Source organism: Oryctolagus cuniculus, chromosome 7 (assembly GCF_964237555.1).
Source record: "Oryctolagus cuniculus chromosome 7, mOryCun1.1, whole genome shotgun sequence".
NCBI classification, from domain to species: domain Eukaryota; kingdom Metazoa; phylum Chordata; class Mammalia; order Lagomorpha; family Leporidae; genus Oryctolagus; species Oryctolagus cuniculus.
Window position 1 is genome coordinate 61,409,080 of NC_091438.1, and position 24,919 is coordinate 61,433,998.

General features: G+C 41.9%; 1 protein-coding gene across 7 annotated transcripts in view; it reads left to right on the plus strand.

The window, feature by feature from the left end:
• Positions 1-24,919, plus strand: part of WDR47 (WD repeat domain 47) — an 83,421-nt gene that overhangs the window by 25,608 nt on the left and 32,894 nt on the right. For 2 of the 7 annotated variants that reach the window (XM_017346022.3, XM_070077935.1), the window contains exons 3-6: positions 3,761-3,844; positions 12,975-13,080; positions 15,109-15,911; positions 22,590-22,716. In XM_017346022.3, the coding sequence (XP_017201511.1) occupies positions 3,761-3,844; positions 12,975-13,080; positions 15,109-15,911; positions 22,590-22,716 (1,120 nt within the window). Of the gene's footprint in view, positions 1-3,760; positions 3,845-12,974; positions 13,081-13,197; positions 13,307-15,108; positions 15,912-22,589; positions 22,717-24,919 lie in introns of those variants that run through there. The other 5 variants (XM_008264762.4, XM_070077936.1, XM_051856197.2 and 2 more) reach the window with 4 other exon arrangements.

Consider the following 24,919-nt stretch of genomic DNA (forward strand, 5'->3'; position numbering starts at 1 on the left):
ATTTCTACTTTGAGTTTTTTTCAATTTACTTAATTTCATAGTGGTTTCCCTATTTTTAGACAGTTGTTTCCAATCTTCCTTAAATGCTCTACTGATTAAATTTTAAACATGAGACTTTTTCTGTGTCTTGCATTATTTCCTTTGTACAATATTGTTGGGGGTGGAATTGCAAGGCAAAGGGAGTAAACATGTTTGCCAGAATGGATTGCTAAAAATATCCTAACTTGAATGGAAAAAGAAAGTCCCAAATTCCCAGGCATAAATGTATTCCATTCTCGTATAATACCAAATATCCTTGATGAGGAACACAGAGTTTTGGATATGTCTCATTTTGTGACTTGGAAAGCTTTAAGCGATGAAATATTCCTAACTTATTAAAAAGGAACTTTGAAGAAAAAAAAGCTTTTTATATTAGAGGAGTTTATTTAAAACACATAGCAAAACAAAAAACACCTCACATAGTGTTTCCATGTATTTTTGTTATGAATGTCATCCAACCCCAAGGAGTTTAATTATAGGTTGATGTAACTTAGTCAAATAATGGAGTCGCTAGCAACCAGTACCAAGATATTATTCTTTTGGCTCTCTCTTTTAATCATTCATACTCTTGCAATTTAGAGTGTCTCTCAAGTACCTCCTAAGAGCCTGTTGGTTTACATTGAAGTTTTACTGGTCTGACGTGAAGGGCAAAGAATTATAGAACAGTAACTTTTTCTTGCCCCAATTGGTAGAGTTGGAAACATACCAGGGGATTCCAATTCAATCCCATCAAGGTGGCATGTGCCAATGCCATCTCACTATTCCAAGTGATCAATTTCAGTTCACAATTGATCATAATGAAAGGACTAAGAGTCAAAGGGAGCACATAAACAAGTCTAGTATCTGCTAACACTAACCGATAGAATAAATAAAGGGGAGAGTGATCCAACATGGGAATTGAGATACTCAGCAGACTCATAGAATGGCGGATGTCCTAAATAGCACTCTGGCCTCAGAATCAGCCCTAAAGGCACTCGGATCTGGCTGAAAAGCCCATGAGAGTATTTCAGGCATGGAAAGCCAAGACACTCTGGCAAAAAGATCTCTGTGAGTGAGATCCCAGTGGAAAGAACAGGTCTTCAAAGAGGGAGGTGCCTTTCTCTGAAGGGAGGAGAGAACCTCCACTTTGACTATGACCGTGTCTAAACAAGATAAGAGTCGGAGAACTCAAGGGGCTTCCATAGCCTTGGAAACTCATGACTGGTGCATAGGGAGATTACTGATGCCATAAACAGGAGTGTCAATTTGTAAAGTCAACAACAGGAGTCACTGTGCACTTACTCCTCATGTAGGATCTCTGTCCTTAATGTGCTGTACACTGAGGCTTAATGCTATAACGAGTACTCAAACAGTATATTTCACTTTGTGTTTCTATGGGGGTGCAAACGATTGAAATCTTTACTTAATGTACACTAAACTGATCTTCTGTAAAAAAAAAAAAAAAGAAATTATCAATTCCCAACTTGACTCTCACTGGGATTAAACATGACAATAGGTCTGATCTGATTTCATCATCATTTAAAAAAATCATCTATTATTTTTCACTTTATGTTTCTGTGTGGGAGCAAACTGTTGAAATCCTTACTTAAGGTATACTAAGCTGATCTTCTGTATATTAAGATAATCGAAAATGAATCTTGATGTGAATGGAAGGCGAGAGGGAGTGGGAAAGGGGAGGGTTGTGGGTGGGAGGGACGGTATGGGGGGGGAAGCCATTGTAACCCATGAGTCGTACTTTGGAAATTTATATTCATTAAATAAAAGATAAAAAAAAAGATTTATTTATTTATTTGAAAGGCAGAATTACAGAGAGGCAGAGAGAGAGAGAGAGAGAGAGAGGTCTTCCATCCACTGGTTCACTCCCCAGATGGCTGCAATGGCCGGAGATGGGCTGATCCAAAGCCAGGAGCCAGGAGCCTCCTCCAGGTCTCCCATGTGGGTGCAAGGGCCCAAGGACTTGGACCATCTTCCACTGCTTTCCCAGGCCACAGCAGGTAGCTGGATTGGAAGTGGAGCAGCTGAGACTCAAACCAGCGCCCATATGGGATGCTGGCATTGTAGGCGGTGGCTTTACTTGCTATACCACAGTGCCGGACCCTAAATTTTTATTTAAACTAAATGGATTGGCCTTTGAAATTGTGTCCTTCCTACTTTTTAAATATTAAAATGTCCCTTTAGAAAATCATATAATGTAACTGCTATTATTAATATTTCTTTGCGGAATAAAAAGTTGGCAATCCTATGTAGGTCCTCCTGTCTATCCTTGTCTTTTTAAATTTTACTATTCTAAAAAAAAAAAAAAATCCAAAATAGGGAAATTGTTATTTAACAGGAAGGGAGAAGAGTACCTTGTAACATTTGCAAGTTCACATAGACCATTTAAAAGTGGGATGAAATTTGTTCTTATTTGCTATTTTCATTCTCAGAGTTTAACTTTAGTGTCAAGTTCCTCAAGGATATAGAAGTCACAATTTAAAGCAGTTTTTCTCATTCTTGACACTGTTAACATTGAGACTATATCATTCTTTGCTGGAGTTTATCCTCTATATTGTAGAATGTTTAATATCATCCCTGATGTCTACCCAGTAGAAGCCAGTAGTACCTCTACTTGTAACAACAAAATGTTTCAAGACATTTCCAAATATCTGTTAGGGACAATAAAATCTCTCACAAAATCAGAACCATTGATTTAGTGAGAGTATAACATACTCATATGCTAATTTCTAAATATTATGTAACAGCTTTAAAATAGTAAGATGGGTATTGAAATAAAGCAACTCTAATAATTCTTTATGTAGATAAAAAACACATACATATTAGTGTGAATAGCCTATACATTCATAAATTCTTTTATTTAATTAATTTATTTATATTTATTTATTTTTTTGACAGGCAGAGTGGACAGTGAGAGAGAGAGAGAGAGAGAAAGGTCTTCCTTTTGACGTTGGTTCACCTTCCAATGGCCGCTGCGGCCAGCACGCTGCGTCGGCGCATTGTGCTGATCCGAAGCCAGGAGCCAGGTGCTTCTCCTGGTCTCCCATGCAGGTGCAGGGCCCAAGGACTTGGGCCATCCTCCATTGCACTCCCGGGCCATAGCAGAGAGCTGGCCTGGAAGAGGGGCAACTGGGTCAGAATCCAGTGTCCTGACCGGGACTAGAACCCAGTGTGCCGGTGCCGAAGGCAGAGGATTAGCCTATTGAGCCACGGCGCTGGCCAATTCTTTTATTTTTTTAAGATATATTCATTTATGTGTTAGAAAGGCAGAGACAGAGAGAGTCAAAAGTTTTCCATCTGCTGTTTGACTCCCCAAGTGGCGTAACAGCCATGTCTGAGCAAGGCTGAAGCCAGAAATCAGCAACTGTATCCAGGTCTTCCAAGTGTGTGACTGGCACTCAAGGACTTGGGCCATCCTTGGCTGCCTTCCCAGGTGCACTTACAGGAAGCTGGATTGGAAACAGCCTTTGGGAATAAAGCTAGCACTCCTATGTGGGATGCTGGCATTGCAAGCAGCATCTTAACCTGTTGTACCACAATGCCAACTCTAAACAAATTCTTCTCATATAGCATGTTGTCATAAATTGTGAAAATATTATTATAATATTTGGAGAACCAAATAAAATGGTAATCTCATGTGCTTTGTGATGTATTCTATTTTGTCAGCTATTCGACATTTAGTTGTGTAACCTGAGTTTGATAACACACGTAGTTTTTCTTTATTTAGGCAGTTAATTCTTGATGGCCAGTGGGATGAAGTTCTTCAGTTCATTCAGCCTCTAGAATGTATGGAAAAATTTGACAAAAAAAGGTAAGATATTATCTGAAGGTTTTAGCATATTATGGTTGATAGAAGCTAAGCAAAGAACAAAACAATAAAAAAAATTTAAACTCTTAGCTCTTCCTAGAAAAGAGTACTTCTAATCTCTTTGAGTTGGAGCACCTCTAGATGACTGGTTGCATATATTTGGGTTGTTCAAAAATCTGATATGCAAGTTACTTAGTCAATAATGTGTATATATTTTAAAAAGCCAGAAGAACTATTTCTTCATAACAGTATGAAGACTTTGAAAGATGTCATTCCATTGTCTCTTGGCCTTCATTGTTTCTGATGCACAGTCAGTAGTTGAAATTTGTATCTTATTTTCTTGTGTACAGTTACGTGAGTGTGTGCACATGTTCTCATCCTTAAATAGTGACCTTCAAGATCTTACTAATTTTTCAGTGGTTTGCTTATTAAGTGCTTAAATGAAGTTTGTGTTCTTCCCACTTGGGGGGTTTGCTGAGCATTTTGGGTCTGTAAGTTTGTATTTTATCACAATAAAGGAAGCTTCTGGACATTATTAATTCAAATTTTTTCTTTTTTCCTTTTGGGACACAATCTTAGACAAATTGATTTTGTCCCACTGGACTGGGGCTTTGTTTATTTTCTGTAACCTTGGGAAAAAAAATTCTCATTTTATTGGAAAGGCAGAGAGAGGGAAAGGTAGATAAAGAGATCTTACATACATTGATTCACTCCCCAGATGCCCACAATAACCAGAGCTGGGCCAATCCAGAACTAGGAATCAATCCAGGTCTCCCAAGTGGGTAGCAGGGACCCAAGTACTTGAGCCATTGTCTACTGCATCTCAGGGTATAAATTAGCAGGAAGCTGGATCAGAGGTGAAAGAGCTGGGACTTGAACCACTGCACTCATGGAATGCAGGTGTCCCAAGTAGCAACTTGACTGCTGTGCCAAATGCCCTCCTCACTATATGCATCTTTAAGTTTCTTTATTTTTATTTGTTTGAAAGAGTGACAGGGAGGGAAGAGAAAGATTGATCCTCCATCCGTTGGTTCACTCCCCAAATGCCCACAATAACCAGGACTTGGCCATGCCAAGCCTAGGAGCCAGGAACTCAATCTAGGTCTCCCGAATGGGTAACAGGGACCTAACTACTTGAGCCATCACTATTACCTCCCATGAAGCACATTATCATGCATCTGGATTGGAATTAGAGGTAGAGCTTAATCCCAGACACTCCAGTACAGGACGTGGGCATTCCAGGCAGCTGCACCACAAGCACACGTCCTTAATGTTTTTTTTTTTTTCTATCATCTTTAGTCTGGAATATTTTTATTAATTCAATGTTTACTGACTCTCTTTTCTAACTTATTACCAATGCAATGATAAACAATGACTTTTTCATTTCCTTTTTTTTTTTTTTTTAAGATTTATTTATTTACTTGAAAGTCAGAATTACACACGGAGAGAAGGAGAGAGAAAGAGAGGGAGGGAGGGGGAAGAGAGGGAGGGAGAGAGGACTTCCATCCGCTGGTTCACTCCCCAGATGGCTGCAACGGCCCGAGCTGCGCTGATGCGAAGCTGGGAGCCAGGAGCTTCTTCCAGGTCTCCCATGCAGGTGCAGGGGCCCAAGGAGTTGGGCCATCTTCTACTGCTTTCCCAGGGCATAGCAGAGAGCTGGATGGGAAGTGGAGCAGCCAGGACTTGAACCAGCGCCCATATGGGATGCCAGCACTGCAGGCAGCAGCTTTACCTACTACGCCACAGCGCCACCCTTGACTTTTTCATTTCTGATAGTTTTCAGCTTCAAATTTTTCTTTCATATTTTTTATGAATTATTCCTCTAGATCAATTTATTATGATTATATTATCCTTTAACAAATTCATAGTAACTGCTTATTTGCTAGAGTAGTCTTTATTTGCTAATTTACAAGTCTAATCATATCAGGCTCATTTTCAGATTGTCTTTTTTCTTAACTAAGAGTCATTTAAAAAACAATGTAGTATTTTATAAAATGAAAATTCCACATTGTATATTAATTGTTGAGACTCTCAATTTTGTTATCTTACTTTAATAAGTGTTGATTTTTATTCAGGTACACAATTAGCTTGGTTAGCCCCCAAATGCAGACTGTCTCCCTCTAATGGCAACCAGCTGAAATTTCAGCTCATTTCTTTTTTTTTTTTTTTTCTTTGAAGACTGATTTATTAATTTGAAAGTCAGAGTCACAATGAGAGAGGGAGAGACAGACAGACAGACACACATACACACACAGGAATGGGGGAGGGTGAGAGAGAGGGAGAGAGAGAGGGAGATATCTTCCATCTGCTGATTCATTCCCCAAATGGCTGCGATGGCTGGAGCTGGGCCTATCCAGAGCCAGGAGCTTCATCTGGGTCTCCCATGTGGGTGGAGGGGCCCAAATACATGGGTCATCTGCTGCTGCTTTTCCCAGGCCATTAGCAGGGAGCTGGATTGGAAGTGGAGCAGCCGGGACACAAACTAGCGCCTATAAGGGATGCCAGCATTGCACATGGTGGCTTTGCCACAATACTGGCCTCCTGCTCATTCCTTTAGCCTGCTAGATAGTGCTTTTACTGCATTTCTTGGAGTCTCCCTTACATCTTTAGTTTGGAGGATAGCTGAGGATTTGGGCACTTGAGTTTCTACAATACATTTTGATGCATTAGTCAGAAATGCATCCCTGTTTTTGGACTCCCCTTACTTTTCAGTTGCTTTGGCAGAACCAGTTTTTTTATTTCCTCAAGCCTGTGAAATGGAAGCTCTCTGTGTGAGTTCTAGCTCACACTGAATGGACTAGGGAGTGTCTTCAGCTGTAAAGCCTTATACTTTTGAATCTCACCTGCTAAAGTTATTTTTTTTAAGGATTGACTTCCTTTTAGGTATGGCAGCTTTTTATTGTCTTTAGTGCATTCAAATTGTTAATTATTTATTTATCTAGGATTTAGCATTGTTATTAGCAGGAAAATTAGCCATGTATAAGTTACTCTATGATTATTAGTTGAGCCTTGTGTGTGTGTGTGTGTGTGTGTGTAGTACATATATAAATTTGAGAGGCAGAGAAAGAGAAAATCAGTTCTATTTGTGAGTTCACTCCCCAGATGCCAAAAGCCTGGGACTCAATTACATGAGCCATTACAAAGAAACTGGAGTCAGGAACCAGAGCCAGGTATTGAACCCAGGCACTGTGATATGGAACACAGGCTTTTTTTTTTTTTTTTTTTTTTTTAAGATTTAATGTATTTGAAAGGTAGAGTTGCAGAGAGACAGAGGCAGAGAGAGTGAGAGAGAGGTCTCCCATCTGCTGATTCACTCACCAAATGGCTGCAGTGGCTGGAGCTGGGCCAATCCAAAGCCAGGAGCTAGGAGCTGCTTCTGGCTCTCCCATGTGGGTGTAGGCGCCCAAGGACCTGGGCCATCTTCTGCTTTTCCAAGCCATAGCAGAGAGCTGGATCAGAAGTGGAGCAGCCGGGACTGAACCGGCACCCATATGGGATGCCGGTACTGCAGGTGATGGCTTTACCCACTTAACTACAGCTCCAGCCCCAACACAGGCATCTTGACTGATGTCTTATCTGGAATACTATTCCTTTTACCATCTCCTGCCTAGAGTCCCGACATACTCTCAGTTATCCTCTTAAGAGTCATTTCTTATCTTTCTTTCACTTCCTGTACTCTCTGGTAGAAATAGTTTCATTCTCCTTTGTGATCTTGCTAAACCCTCTGCATATTTTATAAATGCATTAGATGACTTCTTAAAGGCAAGGATTTTGTTTTATTGGATATTTTTTACTATAACAGTGGCTGCAAGAATGAAGGAAGGTTCATTATAATTTTTCTTTTCAACCTTTAGAAACACTTTTTTTTTTTTTTTTGGTAAGATTTATTTTGTTGATTGATAGGCAAAATTAGAGGAAGAGAAATACAGAGAGCGAGTTGCTGTCTACTGGTTCACTCCTCAAGTGGGTGTAGTGGTTAGGGCTGGGCCAGGCTGAAGCTAGGAGCCAGGAGCTTCTTCCAGGTTTCTCACATGGATTCAGGGACCTGAGCATTTGGGCCATCTTCTGCTACTTTTCATCTTTTCCGCATTAGCAGGGAACTGTATTGGAAGTAGAGCAACTGGGTCTTTTTTTTTTCTTTTGACAGGCAGAGTGGACAGTGAGAGAGAGAGAGAGAGAAAGGCCTTCCTTTGCCGTTGGTTCACCCTCCAATGGCCGGCGCGGCCGGCGTGCTGCGGCCAGCGCACCGCGCTGATCCGAAGGCAGGAGCCAGGTGCTTCTCCTGGTCTCCCATGGGGTGCAGGGGCCCAAGCACTTGGGCCATCCTCCACTGCACTCCCTGGCCACAGCAGAGAGCTAGCCTGGAAGAGGGGCAACCGGGACAGAATCCGGCGCCCTGACCGGGACTAGAACCCCGTGTGCCAGCGCCGCAAGGCGGAGGATTAGCCTAGTGAGCCGCGGCGCTGGCCGCAACTGGGTCTTGAACTGGCATCTAAATGGGATGCTGGCATCACAGGTGGTGACTTTACCCACTGTGCCACAATGCTGGCCCCCACTTTTTCTTAAAGTTCTTAAAGTGTCCAACCTTACTTGATTTATAGAGAAGTACACTTTGTTCTCTCTTCCCTTTCCTGAACAATCACAGCTACAAAGTTTTTTTGTGACTTTTTTTAGAAATGTTGTTCATTCACTACTACTTTTTCAGCCCCATTTTTATTAGTTCTTTCTTATGCTTAAAAAGTTAGGAGCCATGGGCTGGCACTGTGGTATAGTAGGCTAAGCCTCTGCTTGTGGCGCAGGCATTCCATATGGGTGCCAGTTTCTGTCCCGGCTGTTCCTCTTCTTTTTTTGTTTATTTTTATTTTTTAAGACCTGGAACCAACTCAAATGCCCATCAACAATAGACTGGATAAAGAAATTATGGGACATGTACTCTATAGAATACTATACAGCAGTCAAAAACAGTGAAACCCGGTCATTTGCAACAAGATGGAGGAATCTGGAAAACATATGCTGAGTAAATTAAGCCAGTCCCAAAGGGACAAATATCATATGTTCTCCCTGATCGGTGACAACTGAGCACCAAAGGGGAAACCTGTTGAAGTGAAATGGACACTATGAGAAACAGTGGCTTGATCAGCTCTTGTCCTGACTGTTGATGTACAATGTAATACTTTATCCATTTTAGTATTTTTTTGTTCTAGTACTGTTGGTTGAACTCTGTAATTAACACACAATTATTCTTAGGTGTTTAAATTTTAACTGAAAAGTGATCCCTGTTAAATATAAGAGTGGGAAAAGAGAGGGAGGAAATGTACAATTTGGGACATGCTCAGTTGGACTTGCCCCAAATGGTGGAGTTAGAAACGTGCCAGGGGATTCCAATACAATCCCATCAAGGTGGCATGTACCAGTGCCATCTCACTAGTCTAGGTGATCAACTTCAGTTCACAATTGATCACACTGATAGGTCTAAGAGTCAAAGGGATCACACAAACAAGACTAGTTTCTGCTAATACTAACTGATAGAATCAGAAAGGGAGAGAATGATCCAACATGGGACGCAGGATACACAGCAGACTCATAGAATGGCAGATGTCCTAAATAGCACTCTGGCCTCAGAATCAGCCCTTAAGGCATTTGGATCTGGCTGAAGAGCCCATGAGAGTATTTTAGGCATGGAAAGCCAAGACACTCTGGGGAAAAAAAAAAAAGACCTAAATGAAAGATCTCTACAAGTGAGATCCCAGTGGAGAGAACGGGGCCATCAAATAAGGAGGTACCTTTCTCTGAAGGGAGGAGAGAACTTCCACTTTGACTGTGACCCTGTCAGAATAAGATTGAAGTCGGTGAACCCAAAAGGCTTCCATAGCCTTGGCAACTCATGACTAGAGCCTAGGGAGATTACTGACACCATAAACAAGAGTGTCAAATTGTTAAGTCAACAACAGGAGTCACTGTGTACTTACTTTTCATGTGGGATCTGTCCTAAATGTGCTGTATATTGTGATTTAATGCTATAACTAGTACTGATACTGAAACAGTATTTTTAAACTTTGTGTTTCTGTGTGGGTGCAAACTGATGAAATCTTTACTTAATATATACTGAATCAATCTTCTGTATATAAAGATAATTGAAAATGAATCTTGATGTGAATGGAATGGGAGAGGGAGCGGGAGATGGGAGAGGTGCGAGTGGGAGGGAAATTATTGGGGGGGGAGCCAATGTAATCCATAAACTGTATTTTGGAAATTTGTATTTACTAAATAAAAAAAAAGGCCAAATGTAAAAAAAAAAGATTTATTTATTTATTTGAAAGGCAGAGTGGACAAAGAGCTGGCGCTGTGGTGTAGCGGGTAAAGCCACTGCCTACAGTGCTGATATCTCATATGGGTACCAGTTCGAGATCTGGCTGCTCCTCTTCTGATCCAGCTCTCTGCTCTGGCCTGGTAAAGCAGTGGAAGATGGCCCAACTGCTTGGGCCCCTGCACCCTCTTGGGAAATCCAAAAGAAGCTCCTGGCTCCTGCCTTTAGATCGGCACAGTTCCACCGTTGTATCCATTTGGGGAGTGAACCAGTGGATGGAAGACCTTTTTCTCTGTCTCTCCCTCTGTCTATCACTCTGCCTCTCAAATAAAAAAAATACAGTATTTACAAACAAAAATGTTCGGAGCCAAGGTCATGGTACAAGTTAAGCTGCCACTTGTGATGCCGGCGTTCCATACTGGAGTGCTGGTTCAAGTCCCGGCTGCTCCACTTTGAATCCAGGTACCTGCTAATGTCCCAGGGAAAGCACTGGAAGATGGCCCAAGTGCTTGGGTCCCTGCCACTTACGTAGGAGAACTGGATGGAGTTCCAGACTCTTGGCTTTGGCCTGGACTGCCTCTGGCTCTTGTGACCATTTGGGGAGTGAACCAGGGGATGGAAGGGGATGGAAGATCCCTCTTTCTCTGTCTTTCTGTCTCTCTGTCACTCTTTCAAATAAGTAAATCTCTTTTTTAAAAATGGGTAAAGATAGCTTAATTTTATCTTTCTACAGTATATGAATATATATATATATAACATAACATTGTACATTCTAAATATATACAATTATGGTTTATAAATTTTTAACAAATCAATCAGCAAACAATTATTTTTTAAAAGGATTTATTTATTTGAAAGGCAGAGATACAGAGAGAAGGAGAGTGAGAGAAAAATAGAGAAATTGATCTTCCATCTCCCAGCCAGTGGTTTACTCCCCAAATGGCTGCAGTGGCCAGGACTAGGCCAGGCGAAAACCAGTAGCCAGGAGCTTCTTCTGGGTCTCCCACATGTGTGCCAGTGGCTCAGGTACTTGGGCCATCTTCACTGTTTCCCAAGCTCATTAGCAGGGAGCTGGATCAGAAGTGGAGCAGCTGGGATATGAACCAGTGTCCATATGGGATGCTGGCACTGCAGAAGGAGGCTTAACCTTCTATGCCACAGTGCTGCCCCCACTATTTTAAATTTTTTTAAGAATTTGGGGCAAGCATTGTAGCATAACAGAGTAAGACACCACCTGCAATGCCAGCATTCCATTTGGGCACCAGTTTGAGTCCCGGTTCCTCTGCCTCTGATCCAGTTCCCTGCTGTCGCGCCTGGGAAAAGCAGTGGAGGATGGCCCAAGTCCTTGATATGGTCCAGCCTGGGCCATTGTAGCCATTTGGGGAGTGGATCAGCAGGTGGAGATCTCTTTCTCCATCTCTCCCCTCACCCCCTATAGCTCTTTCAAAATAAGTAAATAAGTCTTTGAAAAACATTTTTAAAGCATTAAACAGGATATATTTCAGGAAAACAAAACATTTTTTAATTTAAAGGACTTTGATTTCAAATTAGGTAATATTTGACATCTTCCATAAAAATTGAATTTTTATATAGAATTAATGCTGTATTTAAAGTCCTTCCTCTGAGAGTTTAATTGCTTTTGATTGAAATTATTTGTTGGCCAGCGCCACGGCTCACTTGGCTAATCCTCCACCTGCGGTGCCAGTACCCTGGGTTCTAGTCCAGGTTGCTCCTCTTCCAGTCCAGCTCTCTGCTGTGGCCCGGGAAGGAAGTGGAGGATGGCCCAAGTGCTTGGGCCCTGCACCCGCATGGAAGACCAGGAGGAGGCACCTGGCTCCTGGCTTCGGATCGGCGCAGCGTGCAGCCGTAGCGGCCATTTTGGGGGGTGAACCAACGGAAGGAAGACCTTTCTCTGTCTCTCTCTCTCTCACTGTCTAACTCTGTCAAATAAAAAAAAAAATTATTTGTTATGCATTAAGTGTGATAAGCAGCTTAATAAAATATTTTTTAAAATTTTTGAAAGCAGACAAAGTAATTTGTAAGTACATTTGTCTTATCAGACATTGGAAAAGAGATGGAGAGACAAAAAGAACTCCTATCTTCTGGTTACTCTCCAAATGCCTGTAGTGGCCTTGGCTGGGCAGATTGAAGCCAAGAGCCAGTAACCCAATCCAGATCTCTAATAGGGTGTTAGGGACCCAACTGCTTGAGGCATTGCCGACTGCCTCCCAGGGTGTACATTAGCAGGAAGCTAGAATCAGGAGTAAAACTGGGACTCAAACCCAGGCATGTAACTATGGGATGCAGGAGTATCAACTGGCATGTTAACTACCAAGTCAAATGCTTACCTCTAAAAAAGTTTTTTTTTTTTTTTTAAGAAAAGATGCAGTTTTTTTAAAAAAAATTATTTGTTTTAAATATAGGGAGAGAGGGAGAGGAAAGGAGAGAAAGAGATCTTTTATTTGCTGATTCATTCCCAAAATGCAGGCAACACCCAGGGCTGGGCCAGGCTAAGTCAGAAAATAGAAGTTCTATCTGAGTTTCCCATGTGGGTGGCAGGCACTCAAGTCCTTGAGTCATTGTCTGCTGCCTTCCCGGGTACATTGGCAGGAAGCTGTCTTGGAAGCAGAGGAGTTGGTACTCTTAACTAGCACTCCAGTATGGGATGCAGGCATTTCAAATGGTGGTTTAACCTGCTGTGCCACAATGTCCATCCCCAAAAATGTCTTTTTAAAAATAAAAAATAAACCTTTGAAATAAACTTGGCCTATTTTGCTGTCATTCAGATTTTTAATCAGTTTAATATATCATATTTTATTTTTGCAGATTTCGTTATATTATCCTGAAGCAGAAGTTTTTAGAAGCGCTATGTGTTAACAATGCAATGTCAGCAGAAGATGAGCCCCAGCATGTAAGATTTTTATTCCTGAAGGTTTGCTCCATAGTCTTGTTTTCAGTCATAAAAATTTTTTTCGTTAAAACAGAAGATTAATGTCATGAGTTTCCAAAGTTTTATGAGTTAGGATGGGGCAAAGTCTGCTATTTTGGATGTAGTACTTTCAGCCTGTTGTGTTTCTAACTTGTGCCTTGATTTAAGCCAAGATGATACGTATCAATAGCTGGCTAAGTGGAAGAGTTTGTGTTCCTCCGCGTTCAAGGTAAGACAGACAGACTAGATGTTTGACTTGATGACTCTTCATCATCGTGTCTTTTCTTTTTGTATAAAGATGTATTTATTTATTTATATGAAAGGCAGAGTTACAGGGAGAGGGGGAAAGACAGAGCGAGCGAGCGAGTGAGTGATCTTCCATCCACTGGTGTACTCCCCAAATGGCCACAATGTCAGTTGCTGGGCTAATCCAAAATCAGGAGCCAGGAGCTTCATCAGGGTCTCCCACGTGGATTGCAGGGGCCCAAGCACTTGAACCATCCTCCACTGCCCTCTCAGGTGCATTAGCGGGTAGCTGATTGGAAGCAGGGCAGCTGGGACTTGAACTGGCACCCATATTGGATGCCAGTGTTGCTGGCAGTGATTAAAGTTGCTTCTCCACAATGCTGGCCCTGCATCTTTTCTTAACCCATAGTGAGCTGGTTATATGTACCTCTTTTTCCTTTGTCTTTTCAGAATTTCCTTAGGTACAAGGATAGTTTTTAATGAAATGTTTTATCTTCGTGACTATTATAATTTAAAGATGTTAGATTCTTTTTATTAGAAAGTTACTTAAAAGTTTCAAAGTATCATTATCTAAAACCAAGACAACTTTATTACATTTGAGTAAGTGTTCTTTGAAATAAATTGTCTAAATCCATTTTGGTTGCTATAGGAAAATATGATAAACTGGGAGGCTTATAAACAACAGAAAATTAGTTCTTACAGTTCTGGAAACTAGGAAGTCTAAAATCAAGGTTCTGACAGAGTAAGTGTCTGGTTAGGGCTCACACTTCAGTTCATAGATGACACCTTCCAGCAATGTTCTCACATGATGAAAGAGACTTACTAGCTGTAATTGGTCTCTTTTATAATGACACTAATCCCATTTATGGGGGTTAAGCTTTCATGACATTATTACCTTCCAAAGGCAGTACCCTCCTAAATCCATCACCTTGGTGGTTAGGATTTAAACACTGGGATTCTCGGGGGCCACAGACATTCAGATGGTAGCAAAAAACCAAAGGATATTGCGGTGGGGACTTTCATATATATTAGAGAAATGTCTGCCACATAATGATGCTCACATGTGGAAAAGACATTTCGATGTGAGTTGAGACCTAATTTTTATTCTGTTTTTGTCAGTAACTGAATTATCTTTTTTAAACCTGTACCCTAACTTTTATCATATATAAGATAGGGAGGCTAAGCTAGATAAGTTCTAAGGTTACTCATATTTTAATAAAAAGCTTTTAATAAGCTTGTGATTCTAAATAAGACATAATCACTGTGCAAACTGTCGTAATTCACACCTCAGCCAAGCTTCTTTTTGCTCTTTCTATTATTTTTGTAGTAGTTCAACTGTTAGATGTTCCCTTTCTTTATTTGCTTTGTATCCCCACACAAATTTGTCCTAAGGTAAATTTTGGACTAAGAATGGCTCTTGGCTTTTTGGACAAGCTGGAGTAATAGCAAGCTTTATATACAATTGAATATTTTCATGCTTCAGTTTTGTTTTTTTTTTTTTTGTAGAAGACTCAGTTATTCTTACTCTTTAAAAATTAAACATTTGAAAATAATAACCTTAAGCTGAATTAGAATACTATTTTTACAGATAAAAGCTTATATACTGATTATAGCCAAATTGTTTATTATTTTCATTTTAGTTGTGACATTTTCATTCCTGAGTTGAAAATTGTTTCACACATTAGAAACTGTATGAGTATTCTGTGGCACTGGGTTTATCTTTATACTCATATTGTTTTCATGTTCCATTGCATCTCTGTTTATAGTTACATTTTTTTCTTACAGCTGGAATTTACAATGCAAGAAGCTGTGCAATGTTTACATGCTCTGGAGGAGTACTGTCCTTCTAAAGATGACTATAGCAAGCTCTGTTTGCTTTTGACCTTGCCTCGTTTGACCAATCACGCCGAATTTAAGGATTGGAATCCCAGCACTGCACGAGTTCACTGTTTTGAAGAGGCTTGTGTCATGGTTGCAGAATTCATCCCTGCTGATAGGAAGCTAAGTGAGGCTGGATTTAAAGCAAGTAACAATCGTTTATTTCAGCTTGTAATGAAGGGCCTACTTTACGAATGCTGTGTGGAATTTTGTCAGAGTAAAGCAACTGGAGAAGAAATTACAGAAAGTGAAGTACTTCTTGGCATTGACCTCTTATGTGGTAATGGTTGTGATGATTTGGATCTAAGTTTATTGTCATGGCTTCAGAATCTCCCATCTTCTGTCTTCTCTTGTGCTTTTGAACAGAAAATGCTTAATATTCATGTTGACAAACTTCTGAAACCCACAAAAGCTGCATATGCTGATCTTTTGACTCCTCTTATCAGCAAACTTTCTCCCTATCCATCATCTCCAATGAGAAGACCTCAATCAGCTGACGCCTACATGACCCGCTCTCTGAATCCTGCTTTAGATGGCCTCACCTGTGGACTTACCAGTCACGATAAGAGAATCGCAGACCTTGGAAACAAAACTTCCCCAATGTCACACTCCTTTGCTAATTTCCATTATCCGGGGGTACAGAACCTCAGTAGAAGTCTCATGCTTGAGAATACAGAATGTCACAGTATTTATGAAGAGTCCCCTGAGCGGTAAGCATTTGCTCATGAAAATGAGGAAATCTCCATTAAGTGTGAGATAATCCGATTATGGTGTGTGTTTTCTTAATGTTCAAGTCTCTTTAGTTGAAAGTTATTCTTTAAAACTTTAGAAAGGGCTTTAAAAATTTGATACTTAAACTTATAAGGGAAAATATTTATTTTATTTATGTTATCATTTTGAGATCTTTAAAGGCAATATATACCCTGTGAAGAAAATTTGGAAAATACAGAAGAATTAAAGTTTTACACAGTTTTATACTTAGATGATATCTTGGCGATATCCTGTATATGTTTTCTTATCTGCCTTTTTACTAGATAAATCATAAATATTTTCTATATTCTTAAGCCTTTCTTGAACTCAGTGATTAATGATGTGTACAATATTCCACTTTATGACTATATTATAAACTTAATTCCTTGTTGAAGGACCTCAAATTGTTTCTACTCTTTTCTCTTGTAAATAATACTATAGTGAACAACTGTGTACGTAAAACTCTGATTATTTCCATTTCTCTTTCTATAGTGATTTTTTTTTTTTTTTTGACAGGCAGAGTGGATAGTGAGAGAGAGAGACAGAGAGAAAGGTCTTCCTTTTGCTGTTGGTTCACCCTCCAATGGCCGCCTCAGTCGGCGCACCGCACTGACCCGAAGGCAGGAGCCAGGTGCTTCTCCTGGTCTCCCATGGGGTGCAGGGCCCAAGCACTTGGGCCATCCTCCACTGCACTCCCGGGCCACAGCAGAGAGCTGGCCTGGAAGAGGGGCAACCGGGACAGAATCCGGCGCCCCGAATGGGACTAGAACCCGGTGTGCTGGCGCCGCTAGGCGGAGGATTAGCCTGTTGAGCCGCGGCGCCGGCCCTATAGTGATTCTTTAAATATATGAAGGAAATAAATAGTAAAGCTACCACTCAGTTTTTTCTTCAAACCTGGCATGAAATAATAATCTCAATCCGCAATTCTTTGTTTTAGAGGTTGGGGAAATGTTCTGCCTGTCTTTTTCAGGAAATCCATTGGGACATACAGATGGTTTCCTATAACTCAGAGTTGGTACCATAAAGTATTGTTATTGAGTGCAATAATTTTTTTCCCTCAAAAGAGCATAAAAACTTACCATCTTTATATTACATAGCATAGATAGAGGCATTCTTTGTGGAGAAGAAGGATCCTGGACTCAGAATTTCTGTTGAGAGCAAGTAGAGATATTTAATTCAGACATTAAAAAAAAGATAAATATATAATATATAGGGAAGAATTTCCTGTTAAATTGCTATGAGACTAGAGGAGAGGGATTGTGATACTTTCTTAGTGTTCTTTAAAGAGAGGGGAAATCTAACTAGGATTAGGTAAGTGAGGTACTTCCTGAAGGCTAGGGTGACTTTTTTTTTTTTTTTTTTAATTTGACAGGTAGAGCGGTAGCAGAGAGAAAGGTCTTCCTTCCATTGGTTCACTCCCCAAATGGCCGCTACGGCTGGCGCTACATCGATCCGAAGCTGGGAGCCAGGTGCTTCTTCCTGGTCTCCCATGCAGGTGCAGGGGCCCAGGCACTTGGGCCATCCTCCACTTCCTTCCTGGGCCACAGCAGAGAGCTGGACTGGAAGAGGAGCAACCAGGATTAGAACCCAGCACCCATATGGGATGCCGGCGCTGCAGGCAAAGGATTAACCAAGTGAGCCACAGCGCTGGCCACCCCCCCCTTTTTTTTTCACTTTTTTTTTTTAAATAAAGATTTATTTATTTATTTGAAAGTTAGAGTTCCAGGCTGGTCCGGAGCCAGAAGCTTCTTCTTGGTCTTTTTAGTGGATCCAGGGGTCTGAGGGCTTGGGCCATCCTCCACTGCCTTTCCAGGAGCATTAGCAGGGAGCTGGATCGGAAGTGGAGCAGCCGGGATGCTGGCACCTAAGGTGGCAGCCTTATGCTCTATTGCCAAAATGCCAGCTGCTAGGGTGGCTTTTAAATCCCAAAGGAGTAGGGGGTTTTGAGCATTGATGGGGAATATTTTAAACTTGTCTTGGTCTTTCCGACCTCTTTAAAAAAAAATGATCATTGTCTGGGATGCTGGGCTTCAATTTTGGGGGAACTGCTGTTATAAAAATAGTTGGTCAGTGTAGCAATGGCACGTTTGGACTTGTGCATCAGGATTGTCTAATGCAGAGAAAGGGTGCACAGAAATCTGGTCAAATCTGACTGTTACGTGATGTTTCCTATATAAAGAAGGAATTTGAAGAATGAATAAGGGAAAGAAGTATAGTATAAGTTTTTAGACCATGATAGAAAAAGCAGAGATGTGTAAAATTTGACATTTTCAAAAATAACTAGTTAAAGTCCTGGCCTGAAGTGCCGGCATCCCATGTGGGCGCCGATTTAGTCCCTGCTGCTCCTCTTCTGATCTAGTTCTCTGCTATGGTCTGGGAAAGCAGTGGAAGATGCCCTAAGACCTTGGGCCCCTGCACCTATCCATGTGGGAGGCCTGGAAGAAGCTCCTGGCTCCTGACTACGGATCTGCTCAGCTCCGGCCGTTGTGGCCATCTGAGGAGTGAACCAGCGGATGGAAGACCTCTCTTGCTGTCTCTGCCTCTCTCTGTAACTCTTTCAAATAAATAAAATAAATATTTTTTTTTTAAAAAAGTAACTAGTACATGTATTGTCTACTGAGGAGTAGCAGTAATTCAGAAGGCATGTGTCATATCTCAGAAATAGAAAATTTGTGAGGCAAAGCTGTGTGGAATAATGAATTGTACATGGCTTTTGAAGTTAGACTTGGGCTTGAACAATAGTTTTTGCCATTTATTGACTGTGTGACCTTGGGAAAGTTACTTAATCTCATTGAGCCTCAGTTACCACATCTATAAAACAGAACTTGGCACAGTGCGCTGAACCTCCTGGCTGAGTGGCACTCTTGTGACTGGTGCTCAGTAAATATAAGTTTCTTCCCTTCAGAACTCCTCTTCAAAGTCTTAATGACAATGCGTTAGAAGGATTGTTAAGGAAATGCTATAGGAGAGCTACTGTGATGGGGGTGAAGTGTAAGAATTTACTGTGGAACAGTTTCCTTGTTTTAAAAATATTTTAGCTATAATTTTAAAAGTACTTGGAATTCTTGGGCCTGGCGCTGTGATGATATGGACGCCGGTTCGAGTCCTGGCTGCTCCACTTCCGATCTGGCTCTCTGCTGTGGCTTGGGAAAGCAATGGAAAATGACCTGGGTCCTTGGGCCCCTGCACCCACGTGGGAGACCCTGAGGAAGCTCCTGGCTCTTGGCTTTGATCAGTGCAGCTCCAGCTGTTGCAGCCATCTCAGGAGTGAACCAGCAGATGGAAGACCTCTCTTTCTGTTTCCCCTTCTCTCTGTGTAACTCTGCCTTTCAAATAAATAAATAAATCTTTTAAAAAAAATAAAATAAAAAGTACTGGGAATTCTTAATACTTTTTTTTTTTTTTTTTTTTTTGACAGAGTGGATGGTGACAGAGAGAGAAAGGTCTTCCTTTTGCCGTTGGTTCACCCTCCCATGGCCACTGCGGCCGGCGTGCTGTGGCCGGCGCATCGCGCTGATCCGAAGCAAGGAGCCAGGTGTTTCTCCTGGTCTCCCATGCGGGTGCAGGGCCCAAGCACTTGGGCCATCCTCCAATGCACTCCCTGGCCACAGCAGAGACCTGGCCTGGAAGAGGGGCAACTGGGACAGAATCCGGCGCCCCGACTGGGACTAGAACCCAGTGTGCTGGCACCGCAAGGTGGAGGATTAGCCTGTTGAGCCACGGCGCCAGCCAATACTTGTTTAAAATCATTATCCATTTAAAAAGTTTTTGAGTCTTTATTACATGCTAACACCAGCCTGTATACTGGGGCTACAATTTTTTTAAAGATTTATTTATTTGAAAGGCATTTGGAAAAAGAGAGGGAGAGGCCTTTCATCCACTAATTCACTCCTCAAATGGCTGCAATGGCCAGGGCTGGGCTAGACTGAAGCCAGGAGCTTCATCAGGGTCTCCTATATGGGTACAGGTGCCCAAGTATTTGGACCATCCTCTGCTGCTGCTTCAGGTGCATTAGCAGAGAACTGGATTGGAAGTAGAGCAGTCAAGACTCAAATCAGGGCCCATATGGGATGCTGGTGTCGCAGGTGGCAGTTTAGCCCACTACACCACAATGATGGATCCTGGGGATAAAATTATTAAGCAACTGTGTTAAAGAAGAAAGTAAAACAAAAGAAAGGTTTTAAGGGAGCATAGTATTTTGTAAGGATATCTTTTTGCTTGCACAGGAAGAAACTCAGTACAGACAAAAATCAGTTCAAATATGTAAGCTTTGGCTATTCAGTGTAATGGTCACAAAATCGAAGTCTCCTTGGGTATAGCCAGCATTAGATTTGTGGTCTGATGAAGTTCTACCTCTGTTTCCTATCTGTGCATTTTAAGAGAATTACTTGTTTTCTGAATCTGTTTCAGAAATTAAAAATTAAAATTAAAATTAAAATTAAAAATTAAAAATGGGTTATTGTGCATGTTAAATCAGATAATGCATATGGAAGTTCTGAATAAATCACAAAATTAAATGCTACTTTATGAAGGTAATTGTGTTCTATCTGTATAGTTAATAACCCTTACAAATTCTATCTAATGGACATAAAAGGAGGTTTCTGTGGTCATTAATAATTTACGGTACAGTCTGATAGCTGAAAACTCTTCACAGGGTTTTCTACTTTCTTCTGTATATGTATGTGTGTATGTTTAAGTACTTGGGAATACAGGCTCCTAACTAATACACCTTTGTAAGGATGACTTGCTCTGCTCCCTTGAACCCTACATTATATTTGACGTATCTTATACACATCTGCCTTGAGAGATTGTTATGAGGCTGCCTCATAACCCAGCTCCTTAAATACAGAAATCATTTTACTTTTCTAGTGTTCCCACAGTGCCTTGTACTGATTGGTATATGTGTATGTGTCTTTGGCATTCATCGTCTTTCGATAAAGTTATTGAAAATTTTGCACAGAGTAGCTATGAAAAGTAGAAACTTATTTTTTTTTTTTTGACAGGCAGAGTGGACAGTGAGAGAGAGACAGAGAGAAAGGTCTTCCTTTTGCTGTTGGTTCACCCTCCAATGGCCGCCGTGGCTGGCGCACCACGCTGATCCGAAGGCAGGAGCCAGGTGCTTCTCCTGGTCTCCCATGGGATGCAGGGCCCAAGTACTTGGGCCATCCTCCACTGCACTCCCGGCCCATAGCTGAGAGCTGGACTGGAAGAGGGGCAACCGGGACAGAATCTGGCGCCTCCACCGGGACTAGAACCCGGTGTGCCGGTGCCGCTAGGTGGAGGATTAGCCTATTGAGCCGTGGCACTGACGAAACTTAATATTTTGGAAGAATATTAAAAACAACCTGACAAAAGACCTCAAGTTTATAGTTAGTAAACATTAGAAATATTGGAAGATACATGTTTAGTATTTATTTATTTATTTATTTATTTATTTATTTTTCGACAGGCAGAGTGGACAGTGAGAGAGAGAGAGACAGAGAGAAAGGTCTTCCTTTGCCGTTGGTTCACCCTCCAATGGCCGCCGCGGCTGGCGCGCTGCAGCCAGGGCACCACGCTGATCCGATGGCAGGAGCCAGGTACTTCTCCTGGTCTCCCATGGGGTGCAGGGCCCAAGCACTTGGGCCATCCTCCACTGCACTCCCTGGCCACAGCAGAGAGCTGGCCTGGAAGAGGGGCAACCGGGACAGAATCCGGCGCCCCGACTGGGACTAGAACCCAGTGTGCCGGCGCCGCAAGGTGGAGGATTAGCCTAGTGAGCTGCGGCGCCGGCCACATGTTTAGTTTTTATGTTAAGTCTGAATAGACCAAAGATAGCATTGTAATAAAATCACAGAAATGCTTATAATTTTGGTAGAATCATAGAAGAAGAGAAATAAATGTTTGGATTAAAAAAAATCACAGATTTAGATTTCATAAAGAGATTATAGGCATTAGCTTGTACAACTTTTAACTCAGTTTTTAGAGGAAGCTGAACCACAGAGAATGTAAGTGATTGTCACAAGGCCACACAACTGATTTTGGAGCAGAGATTGTTCTCCTTGCCTACAAACCTAGTACTCCTCCAACAAAAGCATATTCTATTTCTTTTTTTTTTTTTGACAGGCAGAGTGGAAGTGAGAGAGAGAGAGAGAGAGAGAGAGAAAGGTCTTCCTTTTGCCTTTGGTTCACCCTCCAATGGCCGCCACGGCTGGCGCGCTGCGGCCTGCGCACCCCACTGATCTGAAGGCAGGAGCCAGGTGCTTCTCCTGGTCTCCCATGGGGTGCAGGGCCCAAGCACTTGGGCCATCCTCCACTGCCTTCCCTGGCCTACAGCAGAGAGCTGGCCTGGAAGAGGGGCAACTGGGAAAGAATCTGGCACCCCAACCAGGACTAGAACCGGTATGCCGGCACCGCAAGGTGGAGGATTAGCCTATTGAGCTGCGGTGCCGGCCGCAGATTCTATTTCTTAAAACACTTTTTATAGTTTTTTTTTTCAGAGAAGAAAGGAAAATTTAATGTTTTTTTAGTAGATAAGTACTAATGTTAAATTTAAATTTTTTAAATTAAAAATTAAAATGCATTGTTCTTTAATCCCACATCTCCTTTTTTTTTTGTTGTTTTTGTTTTTGTTTTTGTTTTGGGCACCTTTCTGCAAGAAGTGATACACCTGTTGAAGCACAGCGGCCTATCAGTGGTGAAATCTTGGGCCAGAGTTCAGTTTCAGAAAAAGAGCCTGCAAATGGAGCACAAAATCCAGGACCAGCTAAGCAAGAAAAAAATGAGGTAATATTTACCATATGTCTTGTGTTTTTTTTTTTTTAAAGATTTATATATTTTATTTGAAAGTCAGAATTACACAGAGAGAAGAGAGGCAGAGAGAGAGAGAGAGAGAGGTCTTCTATCCGCTGGTTCACTCCCCAATTGGCTCCATTGGCTGGAGCTGCGCCGATCCGAAGCCAGGAGCCAGGAGGTTCTTCCAAGTCTCCCATGAGGGTGCAGGGGCTCAAGGACTTGGGCCATTTTCTACTGCATTTCCAGGCCATAGCAGAGAGCTGGATTGGAAGAGCAGTCAGGTCTTGAACCGGCACCCATATGGGATGCTGGCGCTTCAGGCCAGTGCATTAACCTGCTGCGCCACAGCACTGGCCCCTGTATTGTGCTTTATAATGACTCTCTAAGAAGTAATAGTATTTGCTTGGATAGAATTTTTTTTTAAAGATTTATTGATTGGCTGGCGCCGAGGCTCACTAGGCTAATCCTCCACCTTGCGACGCCGGCACACTGGGTTCTAGTCCCAGTCGGGGCGCCAGATTCTTTCCCGGTTGCCCCTCTTCCAGGCCAGCTCTCTGCTGTGGCCCGGGAAGGCAGTGGAGGATGGCCCAAGTGCTTGGGCCCTGCACCCCATGGGAGACCAGGAGAAACACCTGGCTCCTTGCTTCGGATCAGCGCGGTGCGCCGGCCGCAGCGCGCCAGCCGCGGCGGCCATTGGAGGGTGAACCAATGGCAAAAAAAAGGAAGACCTTTCTCTCTGTCTCTCTCTCACTATCTACTCTGCCCGTCAAAAAAAAAAAAAAAATTATTGATTTATTTGAAAGAGTTACAGAGAAGTACAGGCAGAGGGAGAGAGAAAGAGAGAGAGAGGTCTTCCATCTGCTGGCTCACTCCTCAGTTGGCCACAATGGCCAGAACTGAGCCAGTCCAGAGCCAGGAGCCAGGAGCTTCTTCCAGGTCTCCCACGCAGGTGCAGGAGCCCAAGGACTTAGGCCATCTTCTGCTTTTCCAGGCCATAGCAGAGAGCTGGATCAGAAGTGAAGCAATTGGGACTCGAAACAACACCCATATGGGATGCCAGCACTGCAGGCGGTAGCTTTACCTACTACACTATAGCAGTAGCCTTGACTCAATAAGTTTTGAGATGTTGGAATCTTGCAGAGTGAATTTTCTGACTTTAATGGAATGAAACTGGAAGAAGTTAACAGCAGAAAGAAAACTAGAAATTCACAAATCTGTAGATTTTCTGTATTTAGGATCTTGTCATCTGTGAATAGTGATGAGCTAAAGAATTCATAAGGGAAATTAGAAAATATGGTTAAGATGCCACTTGGAACTCCCCACATCCATTTGGAGTGACTCGATTCAAGTCCTTACTCAGCTTCTGATGCCATCTTCCTGCTAATGCACACCCTGGGAAGCAGCACGTGATGGCTCTAGTGATTGGGTCCCTGCCACCCACATGGGATACTTAGATTGGGTTCCCAGCTCCCGGCTTTAGCCTGAGAACATTTGGGTGGTGAACCAGTGGATGCAAGATCTCTCTTTGCCTTTTAAATTTAAATAAATAAAGAACTTTTTTAAAAACTCATAAAAAATAAAATACTTGGAGACAAATGAAAGTACAACATACCAAAATGTATGGGGTACAGTGAAGGCGGTGCTTGAAATTGGAACCATAAATGCTTACATTCAAAAAGAAGAAAATGGGTTAGATGTTTAGCCTACTGATTGAGACATTAATCAAGATGCCTCTGTCCTGCATTGTAGCACCTGGTTTTGATACTCATCTCCAATTCCTCACTCCAGCTCCCTGTTAATGCAGTCTCAGGTGCAGCAGTGGTGGCTGAAGTAGTTGGGTCCTCTAGAGATCTGGATTGAGTTCCTGGCTCCTGGCTCCTTGCCTTGTCCTGGCCCATCCCAGGCTCTTAGGCTTATTTGGAGAGGGAACCAGTACATGAGAGATCTCTTCCTGTCTCTGTCACTCTGCCTCTGAAATAAATAAATAAAAGATGAAATATCTTAAATCAGTAACCTAACTTTATGACTCAAGGAACTAGAAAAGAACAAACTAAACACAAAGCTAGCAGAAGTAAGGGAGTAACAAAGATTATAATAGAGATAAATAGAAAACAGAAAAGCAATGGAGCAAATCCATGAAGGCAGAAATTATTCTTCAAAAAGGGTGAAAAAAATTGACAAATCTTTACCTAGA